The sequence below is a fragment of the Cantharellus anzutake genome (assembly GCF_015039405.1).
Source record: "Cantharellus anzutake strain C23 chromosome Unknown EI90scaffold_5, whole genome shotgun sequence".
Classification (NCBI taxonomy): Eukaryota; Fungi; Basidiomycota; class Agaricomycetes; order Cantharellales; family Hydnaceae; genus Cantharellus; species Cantharellus anzutake.
Genome location: NW_024066955.1, coordinates 630,595 through 646,690, shown reverse-complemented (window position 1 = coordinate 646,690; position 16,096 = coordinate 630,595). Strand labels below are relative to the sequence as shown.

Below are 16,096 nucleotides of genomic sequence, written 5' to 3'. Positions count from 1 at the left end.
GGTGTCCAGGGGAGATGCACGAAAACCAGTATGACTGCTGTATTCTAGCTGATGGGCTATCTCTTCTCTTCGGATAAGCCCAAGTTCCTCTTCGCCTAGAGTCGTTTTGTTACTTAGCACATATCTTGGATTTCGGTAAAATTATAGCGCACGTACTTCCAGTACAATACTATCACTCAGGGTAGCGTTGCTTTCACGCCCGTCTCCTTCGATCGTCCACCGAACGGGCATATCCGACACATAAGGACAAAGGTCATCTGGAAGAAAACCGCCGTGATCGGCTATAAATCGCTCACGGGCCAAGAGTTCTTCTGCGGGAAGAGTTTGCACGGTGGATGTCGATGCACAAATACTAGGATCATGCCTTACCATCTCGTAACGCACCCAACTCCATGGTCCAACGCTCGATCATTGTCTGGACCCCGTCTCTATACCGTTTTCTTCGGTCCATCTCCACTATCAATTGGTCATAGGCGAGCTGGTAGGAATGATAGGTTTCCTCAAGTTCTGCGAGAGCCGTGTGATGCGATTGAAGGGAGTTGCTAATTTGAGACACTCTTGACTACCATTCGACGCAAGATTCAATGGTTGTATACAACTCGTGAGGATATTGAATACCTCGACAATGTAGTGCTCCTCCAGCATATCATCCATGGTAGACTCTAATCCTTCGAGCTGCGAGAGAATATCGTGATGAACTTCTATGCCTACAAGTGCAGTATCCCGATATGCGATGACATGGTTGCTGTACAGAAGGGAATGCGATTCAATATCGCAATATTCACATTGCACCAGTCCGGGACAATCACTGCTTACTTGATGGACTCAATTGATTGCACGGACCGTTCAAGGTCTTCGATAATGGAAGGTAACTCTTCCGTATCCTTCACTAACACTGATGTGGCAAAGGAATCAGACCAATCGAGCCAAAGCGTACAACAGGCCCAGCCCACCCTCAATGTCACCGGGTGAAAGAAGGTTTCCCGATTCGTGATCATGAAGCGCCTGGGACATCTGTTCAAAGTGCGCAGCTAGGCTTTCTAAGTGCGCGGCCATTTCTGAAGCAGTTTCCTCTTGCTCGGAGAGAAGCTGATATAGCGATTGGGGAGCAGAGATCGAGGGAAGGAAATTTCGGATGTCTGCAATGTACTTGTTAAGTGTAGGGGCATGGGCGGCAGTTGATCCCAGAACATCCTTCCGCGATTCAGGCCATTTTTTCCTTTCGACCAGGAAGCAAATACATACATCTAGGTTACTTCTTTCCTCTTCAATCCCGTCAAGTGTGAGTTCAATACCCTTCTCGTCGACAAAGTCTCGAAGACTCTTCCATTTGGATTTTGGATCTTGAGAGGACGGGCCCTGGGCGAGATCAGTTCTGAGTATGGTTGGCTCCGATAGCGAGTGCTGACTTCCGAACAGAGATGAACCAGACGACATTTGGTGTAACGACGGAGGAACCAGCTGAGTACCAAGCGACTCAAGGACAGCATCTAGGGCTTGGTTTCGCTGGGTCCTCTGCGTATCCCAAAGCTAGCGACAATAGCGTGATTATTTAGTGTGTTATGACACCATGGAAGAACTGAATGTGGAAATACAAACTCTGGCTTCATCCAATAATTTTGTCCTCTGGGCGCTTAAACTTTTAGCCACACTAGCAGCAAGCTAAGTGGCTACACTATCAGTTTCTAGCACCAAAGTTAACGGGGGCGCTTGTGATTACCGATAATTGGTCGAGGACGCCCTGGTTTAACCATTTGATCTTGGCCTCAACCCCAAGCGCATCCACTAAGATGTTCGCATTCGAGCCGGAGAGCTCTTTCGCACGAGAACACAGAGCTTGCCCATCAGCAAGGGCTTTCTTAGATAACTGGAAATGACGGGGTATAGTGGATTCCTGGTATAACTCCGGCATCGCTGCTGTGCACACGTGATGATGGCGTCAAATTTTCCCACGCACCGATCATGCCTCGCTTGATACGAGTCTTACCACTGGTAGTGGTATGCGCGCTACTGGTCTATGTCTTACTGCCTGGCCCCGAGTCGCTCCCAAAGGGGAAACCAGAGACAGGGGGGGAGGTTCCTACCTTCTTTCGTAGGGTTGTGGCAGTTGGTGACTTACACGGCGACTTGCCCAACGCGTTGAAGGTGCTGAAAATGAACAACGTGATTGATGACAACCACCAGTGGACAGGGGAGGTTGATTTCCTTGTTCAGACGGGTGACATCATTGACAGGTTCGTCCATTCGATTCTGAGTGCTGCACGCTTCCGATTGAAGAATCTGAGCACTCAGGGGTGACGATACAATTCTACTTTACCAGTTCATGGAGGATCTCCGGAATCAGGCCCGTTCTTTTGGAGGGGATGTTATTAGTCATCTTGGAAATCATGAAATCATGAACTCAATAGGTATCTCATTCTCATCCTGGCACCTCGCACTACTTAGGACTATACAGGCGACTGGAGGTACTTGAGAAAAAAATACGCCATATTGGTAATTGCACTAAACTCCGTCATGCTAGATATGTTTGGGGATCGGAGATCAAGACGTTTGGTTCTGTCGCAGAGCGTCAGCGGATTATCAGCACGGGTTGGATAGGCGCTGCGTGGCGAACAAACTACACAATTACTTCTCGGCTTCCATTGCATCCTAGCCTTGGTCCTCCTAACACAGACTACACCCCAAGCGGGTCGCCGCTATCTCATGCTGCGTTGTCGTTCGTTCATGGTGGGATTTCCCCAACTTTCATGCAAGCAACGCCTTATCCCTCTCGGATTAACAACCTTGGCTCTTCTCTCCTTTCCAAGCTCCAGAGAAGGAAGCAGCCCCCGCCACATCCTCCAAACCCCTACCCCGGCCTCCCCACTGATGCCAGCAAGGACGAGCATGAACTTTATGGGTCGAACGGCCCACTTTGGTACCGCGGATGGGCGCTGGAGGATGAAAGGAAAGTTTGCAAAGACATCGACGCAGTGTTAGATAAGACAGGGACCCGACACTTGATCATGGGCCACACGCCAACCTTCGACCGACAGGTATCCAGATGCAAGGGAAAAATCATCATTATAGACACGTAAGCCTTACTATCGCTGATGCTTCATACGGGCCAATATTTGTCTTTAGTGGTATAAGTCATGCATACGGAGGCGTGCTAAGCGCGCTGCGAATCGAATATACTCTCACCCCAGTAAAGTCTAGAGAGTACAACATCTTTGGGCGAAGGATCAGATTGTTAGTCGGTGGGGAACGGACGTACCTGGAGAGGGAAGTCATTAACGCTGTATACCCTCACAAGACGGAGCAGTTTGTAGTCCAAGAACGCGAAGTCGCGGGCGATTTCGCGTAATTCCATTACTATAGATGGGATCGGCGTCATTTGTTTTTCTGTGGGTCTATTTGTCCATCTAATAATATTACGAAGTCATAGAGGCTGGAGTCCTGCCTGGGCATGGGAGTTCCCACGATATTCCAAATAAACCAGGTGATCGTGCCGCATTTTTGCTGAAGCGCCGAGCGTTCCATATATCCTCGTCCCTCGGTGTGAAATGTTAAGGGCATCGGTGCCTGCCTTACGCGCCACTCGGTGCAGCAGTACTAGCTTGTTGTCGTCCAGTCGATCCTTATTTCAGTCCAGAATCCAGACATCCATTCTCACAGTATCAGGAATGACTCGTTCCTTTGCCAGCGCCACTGGCGCAAAGGTGTCGGGACAGAAAACTAATACGAAACCGAAGCCGAATCAGTCTTCAACGTCTTTGAAGCGTACTGCCTCCGCATCACTGCCCATACGAGAGAATCCAAACCCAACGAGAGGGTGCATTCACCCAGTTCTTGCCTTCGCAACTGCCGAGAGGTTTAACCTCGGAGAGTTGTTTAAAGCACTGACACCATCTGCCAAACGGTTTGAGGACGCCATATGGGTGCCTACAAATGAACCTGGCGGCTCTCAAGGTGAAGTTTGGATTTTTGGTAATGGCGCAATCGTCTGCTGGGGACTGGACGAGGAATCTGCACGTACTTTCGCACAACATATTACCCTTCGGACACCTCATGCTATTATCTTGCCGCTGCGTGAGTTTGAGACCGAAGAACTAGAATTTGTTACCGACCCCGCAGAGTGAGTTGTTGGCTGTGATCCATCCCTAAGTGCTGTCCCAGCACTAAGGTGCTACCATCCCTTAGGCGAACACGATTACAAGGCGATCTCATTATACTTGGACAAGTCCCGCCATATGCTGGTCTATCCGAAATACCGTCCCATCCGGATTCCACCGCAGAATCTTCGTATCCAACTCGCACCTTCCCAGCACGCTACGCTTTTTCTCAAGCACTTGCACGATCGACAGCACTAGCAGCGTTCGAGTCACGTCTGGATGCTTTCATCTCATCTGTCGAGCGACTTCCCCAGACTTTATCCGAAACTGGTGTTCCCGGTTTAAAGCGCAAGGAAATCATTCGGAAATTGGGTGAACTGTTGAAGTTCAGACAAGGTCTGAATTTAAGCCGACAGAATTTCGGTGATACCCCAGATTTTTATTGGGCAGAACCCGTGCTCGAAGGTCGGCAGATTTTAATATTTCGATCTGTATTAATGGCTGAAAGATGGTCAGAGTATTTCAATTCCATGAGTAAGGCGTTAGATATTCACGAACGCGTAAATGCTCTAAACCAGAAGATTACATATGCGGCCGAGGTAAACATCTCCCAATTCATTTCATCGTCCTTTACCTTATGATTTTCTCCAGGTCCAAGTGACCTTGCGTGAATTACTCACCGAGGTGCTCCGTCTTTTTCTCTTCCGAGAATCCCTTACTCTGTACTAATCCAGCTCATCCGTGCCAGTCCTCGACGCATCGGATGGAACTTATCATCATCGCTCTCATTGCTGTGGAAGCAGCAATTGTACGTCTATGCTTCGGTTCGGCTCCCGCTAATCATATCCCTGAGAAACACATCTTTAGGCAGTAATCCGCGATGGACCAGAGCTGTGGCACATCTTTTTCCCTCCCGAAGAACGCAACACCCTTGAACCATCCGTCTCGACACTACCTCCCACTCAGTAATCATGATACCATACAGTACCACCCTCCGAATGACACATATCAAGACCTTATACAAGCATTCCCCATTACTACCTGTAGCACAACAGAACATGGAAAAGCATGAAAGTAGAAGATTAACAGCAGGCAGAATATCCTCAGCAAATGACAAGCTTCCAACACCATTGTCTACAGCTTTGCCTTGGGCTTCCTCAAGCTATCCATCTTGCCAATGATCTCTTCGGCCTCTCTTACCATCCTGTCCAATAGTTCTTTACACGGAGGTATGTCGTTTATCAACCCAACTGCTATGCCAGCAGTCCAAATCCCTGCATCAACATCTCCCTCCGTGTAAACCTTCCTTCCACGTTCACCTTTAACGAGCTCTCTTAGATCCTCAAAATTGGCTCCGCCAGGTCGTCGTTCCAGCCGCACAACCTCTTTGGCAACAGCATTCTTATAAACGCGTGCAGTATTACCGAGAGTGCGGAAGATGTGAATTGTATCTCGTTCGGTGGACTTGACCAGCACTTCTTTGATGTTCTGGTGAATGGGTGCCTCAACGGTTGCTAAGAAACGGGTGCCCAGGTTGACACCTGTTCCATTCACAAGTGCCAAGATTAAATAAACTTAGAAATTGAGTGCTCCACAATTGCTTACCGTCTGCGCCTAAGGCGAGAGCCGCTGCTAAACCCCGTCCATCTGCAAACCCGCCTGACGCGATGTAGGGAACATTCAACTCTTGAGCTGCACGGGCAAGCTTTTATGATAGCATGTGCAGCCTTGTCAGTAATCCGTCAGTCCACGACAGAAAGGTTTACCAATACGACGCCCCCGATGTCCTCTTCTCCAGGATGTCCTGCACCTGGATGGGGACCCCCAAGAAATTCGCATCATGATCGGTCAAAGGGTACAAAAAACCCCGTCAAACAACTCACATTCAAACCCGTCAATGGACAAAACATCCACGCCCATCTTAATGGCGGACTTGGCATGTCGGATAGTGGTGCACTTGTGCAACACGATCGCTGCATTTTGTTTGAGATATTCGATCACCGGCCCCGGATTGTTACCAGCGGTTTCAAATATCCTTACATCTAAAACCATAGTAAGAGGAACACTATCAGAATTGAGCTCTTAGGAGCGAAGAACGTTCACTAACCTTCCTCAATTGCGGCGCGTACAAACGCACCATAATCAGGAGGATTGATGGCGGGGAGAAAGGTAATGTTGACACCGAAGGGTTTATCCGTAAGTCTACGTGTTTCTTTGATCGTTTCACGAAGGGCTTCGGGGTTTGGCTGGGAAACTGTAACGACGCGAGCACAATTTTATTTATTATGATCAGGTACAACGTGGATGTTGTTAGCTCAGGTAAATGCGGATGTGACAGACAGGGGCCGGACGAAAAATCGAACTTCGCGTGGATATGGTAAGGGATACGTACATGCAGTGAGGATCCCCAACCCTCCAGCATTCGATACCGCAGCAACCATCTGTGGTACCCCAACCTTTTCATGCGTTAGATATAGTATTGCAACGCAAGTGCGACCCTAAACATACCCACTGCATGCCCCCTTGAACGACAGGTCTAACGCCGCATCAAACTTTAGCCGACGCATTTTGAAAGACAAACTACGATTGCACTCACACAGAAATGCCAAGCATCTCGGTCAATCTCGTATGTAGTACCATGTTGCAATGTTGCAACCGCTCCAGTCTCTAAGATATATCGGGTGAAGAGTCAAAGGAAAGGGGGGAGGAAGGAGCAATTGTACATGGCAGCAAGCATGAGGCATTATATACTGCGTTTTTGAGGGAATCTGTCAATTTCCAAGTGAATGGGGTATCAATATGTTTGTCAGAAATCAGCTCGAAAATGATCAAATTTCGGGGATTTTTTATTTTTCAATACAGTTGAGATTGTATTACAATCCGAAATTTGAAAGCTGATTTCTGACAAACATATTGATACCCCATTCACTTGGAAATTGACAGATTCCCTCAAAAATGCAGACCGGGGGTTCTCTCCCGTGATGTGATGACCTTTCTCATGATCACAATTCCGGCATTTTGTCACATAACAGAGCAGTTCACGAAAAATCCTCCTCTACTGTAGGATTTTTGTGAATAGGATTTTCTCAGTTATCGTGTCATTTCACATCTGGCTTGGCAGTGGCTGAAAGGAGCGGGATTTTAATCACGTCATTTCATGGAGGGTGCCAGATGCTGACTAGAGCAAGATTTCGTCTTACACAGACTCAGACACATCATACCATGAGCACTAGAGCCAAATATGATTTGCATTCAGTATCTACACCTGTGCCAAGCTCTCAGATGTACGGAAATAATTGATTCCACCTAAGCGCGCATCTGCAGAGCTGAACAAGTTGCTCCTTGTCAAAGGTCGGTCAACTTGCTGAACTGCATCTGCAGTTAGCGAGCCATCTGTAAAGATGGTGAAAAGGTCCAATCAATTATCACCCATCAAGGATCTGTGGTACCAGTTTGGATGACTGCGCAGATTGCAGCCAAGTCTATGGCTTCGATGTATGGCATCATTGTCTTGAAATAAGTCGGCACGGGTGTGGCATCATGTCACAAGTAGTCAAGATGCCTAAAAGAACAGTTTCAGGCATGATAGTTGTGGTCGATGTGGGGAGCGTGTTTATGACGATTATTTGTTTTTGTTTTCTGCCAGATTTGGACTTAGCCTTTCTCTCCCTCTCGGCATGCCCATTGCCCAACAATGTAGTGCCATCTGCTCAGAATGCGTCTAAGCGACATGCCAATCCATCCAGCATCTGGGGAAGGCTGTGGAACTGCCCCAATGCACCAAGCTCATCCTAAAACACATTACTCATTGATCTCTATGTCATCCCCTCCCAAACACCCGAACCATGATCTTCACTTCTGTGTAGGTCAGTGCATGTTGCCACTTTCTCTGTTGTACCGGTCATTTTGGTCAATGTCTCTGAGTGGGTGGTGCACCGGGCTTCACGTGGGGCGTGCCCTGACAACTTGCAAGTCACACAAAATCTGGTACCTTTTTCCATACAGGTCACCAGCCTGTTTGTCCGCACCCTCAACAGCCACACTTGTAAACCTGCTTGCCCAGTGCACAACTACCAGGATCTCAGAAGCTCAAAAATAGGAATTGCGGTGCAAGAGTGCATTTTAGGGGTTTGCCGTGGCCTGAACGGGGAAGCTGGGCGGGTAACTCATGGACAAGGCAGGCAAGAAACAACAGATTTGTATGCATCGAATCAGCCCGTAAACATGACATCCACATGAGAATAAAGTTAGACCCAATCCAAAAACGAGAAGCTTCCCAACAGCTGAGCGGTCTGAGGAAATACGTTCAACACGCCACCTTAAACTCTAAGTTGCTCAAAATTAGCTTCTAGAGCAGCTGCCGCGCCTGGGTTTGCTGCAACCACCACATCACCAAGTCCCAACGCACACTCGCAAACAACTTGGGCACGGCGAATGACCGACTGTCCACCGTCTGTATCATCAGAGGCACTACCGTTGACCCCTCGTGCGACCTTCACGAGACCCTAGATACAGCAAAGAGTTTGCAAGATTCAGTCCGCCGCGCGGCAACATTGGTCTGAACGCCGAATGCAACGTACTGGGAAGACACAAGCTCCGACCCGATCCACTTCGCCCATCTCATGCTTTCTGCATCTCTTCAACAACTCGATCCTGGTCGGATACAACACACTTCCAAGATCAGGCACGAACGCTCGATAAAATGCATCTGCCCCTCCCGTCGATCCAGCAGAGCTAGTCTTACTCGCATGCAGCGTCCTAGAGAATTCATATCCAGTGTTCAGAATATTTCGTAATCCTGCGGCAAGCACCGCTGTCTGAGGTGGTGCGGAAGGGGAGAAGATGAGTTCTGTTAGAGTTGGGATTTGCTCGTTGAGGATGTAATCCGACATTTCGGTCGTGAAGGCTTCAACGGCGGCGGAGAAGGTCTGCCGTCTCCAAACGCTGGCCACAGTGGGATCGCCTAATGATGCGAGAGTACAGATGCACGAATTACATCGGTGGAGAAGTATAAGGGATTTTCAGCACAACTTACGCTGGAAGATATGATCATGGATACGAGACAACTGGATGTTGGCTTCAGGCGAATTAGTGACAATCAAACAATTAATGATGCCCTTTCATGCCAGCACGTCAATAAAGACCCCCAATCGCTCAAGGGTTGAGGCCTTACCTCAGATATTATTTCGGATAGAGCGTGCCGCAGGATGTTCTGTACCAATGCCGGCGTCGGATTCTCGATCTCATACCCTCCCATATCAGACTGAGAGGCATTATATATGTCTCCTAGACTCCCTGGAGGGTTACGGACGACATCCGCAGCCCATCGGTTAATCAACCGTTCCAACTTGGAAGCTTCGTTCTGTGCAAAATTCACAGATCAATTCAGCAATCGGGGAAATGACGATATCGAGGAAAACACGAAAGATGAAATATCAGTGAGGATAAGTGAAGAGGAAAATCACGCACCCTAATCGAGAAATCATCCACACTCGACTTCCCAGCACGCGCATTCATCTTCGTCAGCCCCTGTTCATCTCCGCCTTCCAACACAGCGATCCGTTGTCTAAGCAAAGCAACCTGTCTCTCCTGTTCTTCTAACTGTTGTCTCTGCTTCTCGACTTGCTCGTGCGCAATACGGAAGTTGGTCAACGCGTACCGATATTGATCGGCTGAAACCTTTCCATTTTTGTCGTTGTTGTTGTTGTTGTCAAATCGATTTCGACATGTATGATGATCGGAATCAGTTCATTCCCGTGTATGTTCAAAGCGATGCCAGGTTGGAAAAAAGAGAAGCAACAGGGCGACGTGAGGGGCATAAAAACCTATAAGCGCCCGTTGAGGCAAAAACGACAACGAACCATATCATGCCCAGGAGGCGGCCCACTGAGCGGTGTGGATCTGTACATAGAGCTACCCGCCAGTCGTTGAGTCGGCGCCGGAGTCTGCTGATGAACTAAACCAGGACCCGGCTGTTGGGACGCATAACCACGAGGCGGACTCGAAGGAGGTTGAGAAGAGTATTGTTGTTGTGGTGGTTGAGGGGGTTGCGGGGGTTGCTGATATGCCATGATTAAATCAGATACTCGGGACGAACAATATCTCGAATGATGCGAGGTGAGGAAAGCAAGAGTTTGAAAGCAACGATGGAACGAGGAGGTTGTTGCCTGTATTGGCTAAATCGATCGGGCCGCTCCCACAATCATATGAGGGCTTGATTTAATATAAATATATCCGCGGGAGTGTTACAAGGGCAAGGCTGAGCACGCAAAGCCTCTATCTAATATTACGAAGTCGGAGTCGTATAGAGTGGCTGGAGTCCTGCCTAGCAATGTGGCGACGCGAGGACGCCGCTCCGAGGCGTAATTTCCAATTGAGTTGTTGGTACAAGCACCAGTTCATTAGTCTCATACGCAAACGATGATAGGCAGGACTCCAGCCTCTATGACTTCGTAATAATATATAAAACGATGAACCATTTGAAGTACTCCCAACGATGAGTAAATAACTCTCAAATAAGTAGTGTGTACAACCTTGCCAAAGGACAGTGGATACTATTATAGTAAAGGAATGGAGTATCTAAGGATCGTTGTCCACATGATTAGGATGGATTTTAAATGTTCTGCAGAGGAATGTCTATGCCGAAGGTTGACATCAAAATTGTCATGATGATGGAAGGGTCAAACAAACCAGTAAGTAGCCGCCCATAACTACCCAACCGCTATCCATGGAGGCTACACTCGGCTATTGGCGTTACCTGCTCAGTTGCTAAATGGATGGGCACTTTCTCTGCCACTCGTGGTGCACCATCCTCCTCAAAGTGCAATTCACTCGTAACGAATCCCTTCTCCCTCCAATACCTCAACCAACCCAAAGCATCCTCCTTACCAAGATTCCTCAAGTTCTCCCGCCGAAGCGCAGGGCTATCCTTCACAGCTTTAACGTTAGAAAGTACAGGTACGCCCATAGCCTCCCGTGCCTTGGTGACGGGCATACCATCCTTGAAAGGACGGAACATACCGATAAGACGTAGCGCCGGGTTGGCAGTCGCAGCTTCAACTTCGGAGCGCGACGGATCGGCAAGATCGTTCTCAAGAAGTTCAAGCCACTGGGAATAAGGAACGAGGGGCACGCGAAGAGCATTGGCGATAGGGGAGAAGATCTCAGTCCAAGTTGTAGGGAAAGGATGCGAAAGATGAACTAGACCGCTCGTAGTGTTGCGGAAATCGATGAAAGCCGAAGCAGCAGCGCTCATCGGGAGCCACGATACTGTCTATTAATGTTATTTCAATCCCGACGTCGGACCGTCAGGGTCCATAGCGCTCCTCGACAACGGCGGAAATGACTCACATCATTAACGGCAGGAAGAGCTTTCACGACTTCACCCGATTTGACAATAGCGGGGATCCACTCCGACGTATTCCACGAGCCATTCTTCCCCCCGCTAAGCTGTCCAACGCGCACGACGACCGGTTTGAGCGGTGTCTTCTGCGCTACACGAGCAAGGATCTGTTCTGCAACCCATTTGGACTCCCCATAACCACCGGCGTTCAATACGGTGCGAGGGTCATCGACGTGTACTTCCGCGGCGGGAGCGTCAGAAGTGAGCGTGCCAAGCACAGAGACGGAGGACGCAAAGAGGATCTTTGAAGGTGTCGGAAGACAGGATGAGAGAGAGAGGTCAACGAGGTTTCGAAGACCTTGAAAGAGAGGCTCGAACGAAGAAACGGCAAGATTGAAATCCACACTCCAGGCTGAGAAGGGAACAAGTCAGTAAGACGGGGTTAACATATTAAAATCGGACCACAGCCCACCTGTATGAATAATGGTGGTCGTAGTATGCCGAATAATCTCATATGTATAACTGTCCAACCCAAGATCCCGAGCAGTTGGGTTGATCTCGTAAAGCTCTACCCTGCCCGACCCCAGCACCGCCCTCGGATCATACCCTCTCTCAATTAAACTCTCCTCCTGCCTCTTTCGAAGCGTCTTCCCCCTTTTTCGAATTGACCCGGTTCAACCCATAAACCTTCGCGACCGTCGATATACTCGCCAACTGCGCCAGTATCGCAGTGCCCAACGCACCCGTCGTTCCGGTGACGACGATCACCTCGCTACCCTGACCCGGAGCCGGGTCCGTTGGTTTGTGAATGGGCAGATCCAAAGTGTATCGATCAACGAACGCTCGGAGCTCCGCGATCTTGTTCTCGGCAAGGTCAGCCGTTGAAACTGACGAAGGATCGAAAAGCCCATAGAGAACTTCAGCGAGTAAGTTAATCGTAGGTGCTTGATAGATCAAACTGGAAGAAAATAACGAAGTGTCGATGAGCTCCCCTTTAATGTTCTGTGCTTTCGTGTCACGAAGAGCCGTCACGATACAATTCCGCATAAACGTCGCCTGAAGAGAGTCGCTTCCATTCTGAAACATATCTTCGTTGTCTCCAATCTTGCTCCCCATTACGCTGGTGATGACATCTCGCACGAATGTATGCATGCTTTCTTTGGTCCATTCGGTCGGAGGCTTGACCCGGGCCTCCGAAGAAGCTCCTTGCTCGACAACTTTGTAAACTGCTTCGATCTCTTCTTCATAATCTTTAATAACGGCGGATTTGTGAATAGACCCCTTTCCGGTGACCGTGAAAGGTTTTTCAGGTTTGGCAAGAATGATCATCTAGAATGTGACAAATATCACATAAAAAAAATTGATCTAGAAGCTGTTCATTTCGTACCTCCCTGAATAATCTCGAATGCGATGGTGCGTGTTCATTTGCCAGTTGGACTGAAGGCCTAGAAATATGAAGGGTAACAGTAGATATAGCAATTATTAGGGACGCTGCAGCTCACCAAATTGCATCTACATATGCAGCCACTTTCTCTTTATCGTTAATATCGAGGGAGAGGTGTGGGGCAGGAGTGATGATAATTCCGTCGTGTGGTTTCCCGCGACCAAACATCACTGAGCCTTGAACAAGCGAGTCTCCGGAGATGACAGCCTCTAGCGGACCAGGATTCGTCTACACGCATCCAAACGCAATTTCCAAAGACGTCAGATGGAGGAACGGGACGCGACGAGTTGCCTTCTCCCCAGTGCTCAGCATGAGCTGATCATCTGCACGTCCGTAGACGGTGTAGTACCCCTTTTTCGTTGGATGTTCCAACAACAAATCGTTCGTCGAAAGGCCCATCTCTCCATCGAATTCAGAGTTTATCCTAGAGGGCGTGTGCGTCGCGCCACGCTAAACATCAACAACTCGTCAGCTCTTCGAACAGGGGGACAAGAAAATGTCCACTGACAAGAGCTCTGAACTCTACGGTATCACTGCCCTCTTCCCCTTGTGGGTTTAAGGAAGCATGGACGTGCCTCGAGAAACGCCAGTACTCCCATGCTTCAGGATCAACTTTTGCAGGCATGTACGTGTTCACCCCCCCGGTTTCGGTACTAGAATAGGAAACCAAGAAATAATTAGTTCCAGGGACGAAACGCCGGGCTATGACAAACGGGTTAAACAGAGTAGGAAACAATCGCACGTTCCGTAGGAAGGGTAGATGGGGACGCCTGAAGCGGCAAGGCTATCCCCTACGACTTTGCTGAGTGGACCACCGGAGTAAGTCTATTGCGTCAACGAAGATGCCAAGGGCAATCGAGAGCTTTAACCTGGCTCGACAGAGATGAAGAATTTATACATACCACAATCCTCGCTCGTTTCAACAACTCAATCCACTCCTTTTCAGACTCCACACCACCAAAAAGCTCGGAATGGTGAACAAAATGTCCGCCGGGGTATTTACAATGCTGTCGATTGCCTTCTCGGGTGAAGGGAAGGAGGGTGTCTGTTTAGGTTTGAACACTAGCAAAATTCCGCCGCATCCAATCATTTGGATGGAGTTCGTCGCGCCGAGAGCGTGAAACATTGGTAGAGTGGCGGCCCCAATGACGTTGGAGCACAGGTCAAATTCACCATAAGATGTCGAACGGTGGAGGATCGCAATAGGCTTGGGGAAAGCGGTAGAACCTTCAAAAAATCGTAGGATTGAGGATCGAATGCGTCAGCCCGTAGCAGGTCGCGGAGCGAGACATGAATGCATACCTGATGAATGTAACAACATTCCGGTGGTATTAAGCTCGGCACCGGGTGCGGAAATTAAATGCCCTTCCGGTTTCTCTTCGTAAAGGATATCATAAAAAGGCGCCGAAACCGCGGCACACGTAGGCTGCCCGCCTCCCGGAAGGGCCTTTTTGGATGCTGCCCAAAGAGCCTGCATGTTCGGGTCGCCACTCACAAACACATGGGTCGTGCCAGTGTTAGTGAGTAGATGAGCGATCGCAGAAGGGGAATTGCGAGGGCTAAGTGCAAAGGGTACATACCCTGCACGCATGATACCGTGGAACAACGTGAAATAAGAGACGGTGTCCGTCACTGCGAGGATAGCAATATTCTTGCTAGCAGTGCCATGCCTAGGGACATTTAGGGCACGAACGATACGCGCCGCTCTTTCGATGGCGATACGGGTTTTAGACCAAGTTACCCAAACTTTGTCGGGGCCATCATCGAAGACGAAGAGAGGGTGGTGAGGGCTGTGTTCAGCGTGCCAGTCAATCAATTGGGGTACGGTGAGTGAACCATCCATAGGTGGAGAAGAGAAAGTCTTGGAGTTCTTTCCATGGATTAGTGGCGGAGGAGGCAGGGAGGTGGTGGATAGTGGCATTGCTCCGTCAGAGAATGGCTGACGGCTGTCTCAAATAGCAACGGGGCTGTATGAAGGAGGTGGAGACGGAGAATCAACGTCCAGGACAATCGTGTTACCTGATTCCTTTCACCCGCTAGAGAGATCAGAAGATTTGAATGAATGATCACTGAAGTTGATCCGCCACTGAAAACCGAATGAAGAAGAACTTCTCGAATCGGTACCGTGTCCCCCAACTATGTTCAAAGTGAACATAGTACAGCAATCATCTCTCCCTGCAAGCAAGAGATACGATACGGTTGAAGCGTGATCTGATATATCACTTTAAACCCAAATTGGAGTGTCATGGCTTCAAGCGTTTTGCTCCATGGAGTAATTAACGATCGTGCATCACACGAATCAAGTAACGGGAAACGGAAAAAGGGCTCACTTCAGTTTTCCCCTCCAGTATGGCCCCGGCGAACAGCCGTTTCGCGGTTTCGCGGAGGCTTAAGGGTCCGGCCTGGAGAGGGTAGGCTGAAGCAGCCTCTTGTGGATAGCGCGCTCCACGGTTCGGTTCTGGAACGGTTATTTGAGAATCAGAACCAGAAGTGGTTTGCATTGCAGCGACAACGTCAAACTAGAACCGCTCGGGTCAAATTGGTTCTCCCACTCTCTTAGTTTAGCCTAGCCATGGAACGGTTCGAACCAGCGCCAGCTTTGTGCTACCAGCCAACGTTATATGCTCCTTGTAATAGTGTAACTACGCTATGAAGTGCGTCTATTATACTAGGAAATGCATAATTCAACCAACATTAGTTGATCTCTGCCCCAGTAAACCTAATAAGATCCTTCGGTGGAAGTCGAAGCCGAAGAAGGGCAGGAGGGACTTGAATTAATTCTTCATATTCCAAAATTGGCATATAAAGCAGCCCTTAATTTGATATACCCGGGCAGGTGCCAAGTAGGATCTTGTTATATTAATGACTCAGTCTCGGAATGAGAACTAGTTGGCTATATTAAAGTAATGACTATGTAAATATGTAAAGCGTAAGTGCCGACGTCATGTTGCCTCCCGGAGGCGAGGAGCTGCGTAATGAGGAGCCGTCATGAAAAATGGCATAACAGTACTGTGTGGCACGTACCTGTGGGATCTCAGTTTTGAGCATGATATCCTGCATTTATCCCAACATGCAAAACGCATGGTGGAGCTCTAGCCAAGCATTGCAATGTGCCGGGAACTAGGAGGACCGAACCGAGTTTCTTGATGGGTGACGACCGCCACGCCTCTCTATGACTTCCCCATCCGGTGTTTCCACTGAGAATGGGGGCCATGC

The 16,096-nt window shown here is 48.9% G+C and overlaps 5 protein-coding genes across 5 annotated transcripts; 2 read left to right on the top strand and 3 right to left on the bottom strand.

Annotated features, from left to right (window-relative positions):
• Positions 1-56: 56 nt before the first annotated feature.
• EI90DRAFT_3116983 (autophagy-related protein 17) lies at positions 57-1,912 on the bottom strand (the record flags this gene model as incomplete). The annotated part of the gene is made up of 9 exons (XM_039062938.1): positions 57-95; positions 157-311; positions 370-562; positions 619-745; positions 817-895; positions 954-1,194; positions 1,246-1,530; positions 1,600-1,662; positions 1,721-1,912. 9 exons carry the CDS (start codon positions 1,910-1,912, stop codon positions 57-59), a joined length of 1,374 nt encoding a protein of 457 aa, XP_038921790.1.
• A 26-nt stretch (positions 1,913-1,938) lies between these two features.
• On the top strand, positions 1,939-3,446 carry EI90DRAFT_3035513 (Metallo-dependent phosphatase-like protein). The gene is made up of 5 exons (XM_039058622.1): positions 1,939-2,234; positions 2,293-2,408; positions 2,456-2,465; positions 2,522-3,073; positions 3,124-3,446. Exons 1-5 carry the CDS (start codon positions 1,963-1,965, stop codon positions 3,344-3,346), a joined length of 1,173 nt encoding a protein of 390 aa, XP_038921789.1. The 5' UTR covers positions 1,939-1,962; the 3' UTR covers positions 3,347-3,446.
• A 219-nt stretch (positions 3,447-3,665) lies between these two features.
• Positions 3,666-5,063, top strand: EI90DRAFT_3116981 (uncharacterized protein; the record flags this gene model as incomplete). The annotated part of the gene is made up of 6 exons (XM_039062937.1): positions 3,666-4,117; positions 4,183-4,559; positions 4,611-4,693; positions 4,746-4,778; positions 4,843-4,902; positions 4,962-5,063. 6 exons carry the CDS (start codon positions 3,666-3,668, stop codon positions 5,061-5,063), a joined length of 1,107 nt encoding a protein of 368 aa, XP_038921788.1.
• Positions 5,064-5,228: 165 nt separating this feature from the next.
• On the bottom strand, positions 5,229-6,734 carry EI90DRAFT_2906185 (putative 2-Nitropropane dioxygenase; the record flags this gene model as incomplete). Its single annotated transcript, XM_039054235.1, has 8 exons — positions 5,229-5,635; positions 5,700-5,799; positions 5,861-5,904; positions 5,978-6,136; positions 6,202-6,348; positions 6,487-6,550; positions 6,603-6,630; positions 6,691-6,734. The coding sequence occupies 8 exons, from the start codon at positions 6,732-6,734 to the stop codon at positions 5,229-5,231; spliced, it is 993 nt and encodes a 330-aa protein (XP_038921787.1).
• A 1,679-nt stretch (positions 6,735-8,413) lies between these two features.
• EI90DRAFT_3116979 (uncharacterized protein) lies at positions 8,414-14,801 on the bottom strand (the record flags this gene model as incomplete). Its single annotated transcript, XM_039062936.1, has 18 exons — positions 8,414-8,599; positions 8,675-9,057; positions 9,130-9,211; positions 9,268-9,456; positions 9,564-9,773; positions 9,956-10,153; positions 10,852-11,367; positions 11,445-11,848; positions 11,909-12,065; positions 12,124-12,765; positions 12,824-12,881; positions 12,939-13,108; positions 13,160-13,330; positions 13,389-13,533; positions 13,623-13,705; positions 13,783-13,845; positions 13,884-14,107; positions 14,183-14,801. The coding sequence occupies 18 exons, from the start codon at positions 14,799-14,801 to the stop codon at positions 8,414-8,416; spliced, it is 4,500 nt and encodes a 1,499-aa protein (XP_038921786.1).
• Between the last annotated feature and the right edge of the window lie 1,295 nt (positions 14,802-16,096).

What these genes read in the sequence shown, in the direction of transcription:
- EI90DRAFT_3035513 (XM_039058622.1), top strand. Translation starts at nt 1,963, where the DNA reads ATGCCTCGCTTGATACGAGTCTTACCACTGGTAGTGGTATGCGCGCTA. An exon ending in ACGGGTGACATCATTGACAG is followed by an intron (nt 2,235 to 2,292) that starts GTTCGTCCATTC and finishes CTGAGCACTCAG; the next exon opens with GGGTGACGATACAATTCTAC. An exon ending in AAAATCATCATTATAGACAC is followed by an intron (nt 3,074 to 3,123) that starts GTAAGCCTTACT and finishes ATTTGTCTTTAG; the next exon opens with TGGTATAAGTCATGCATACG.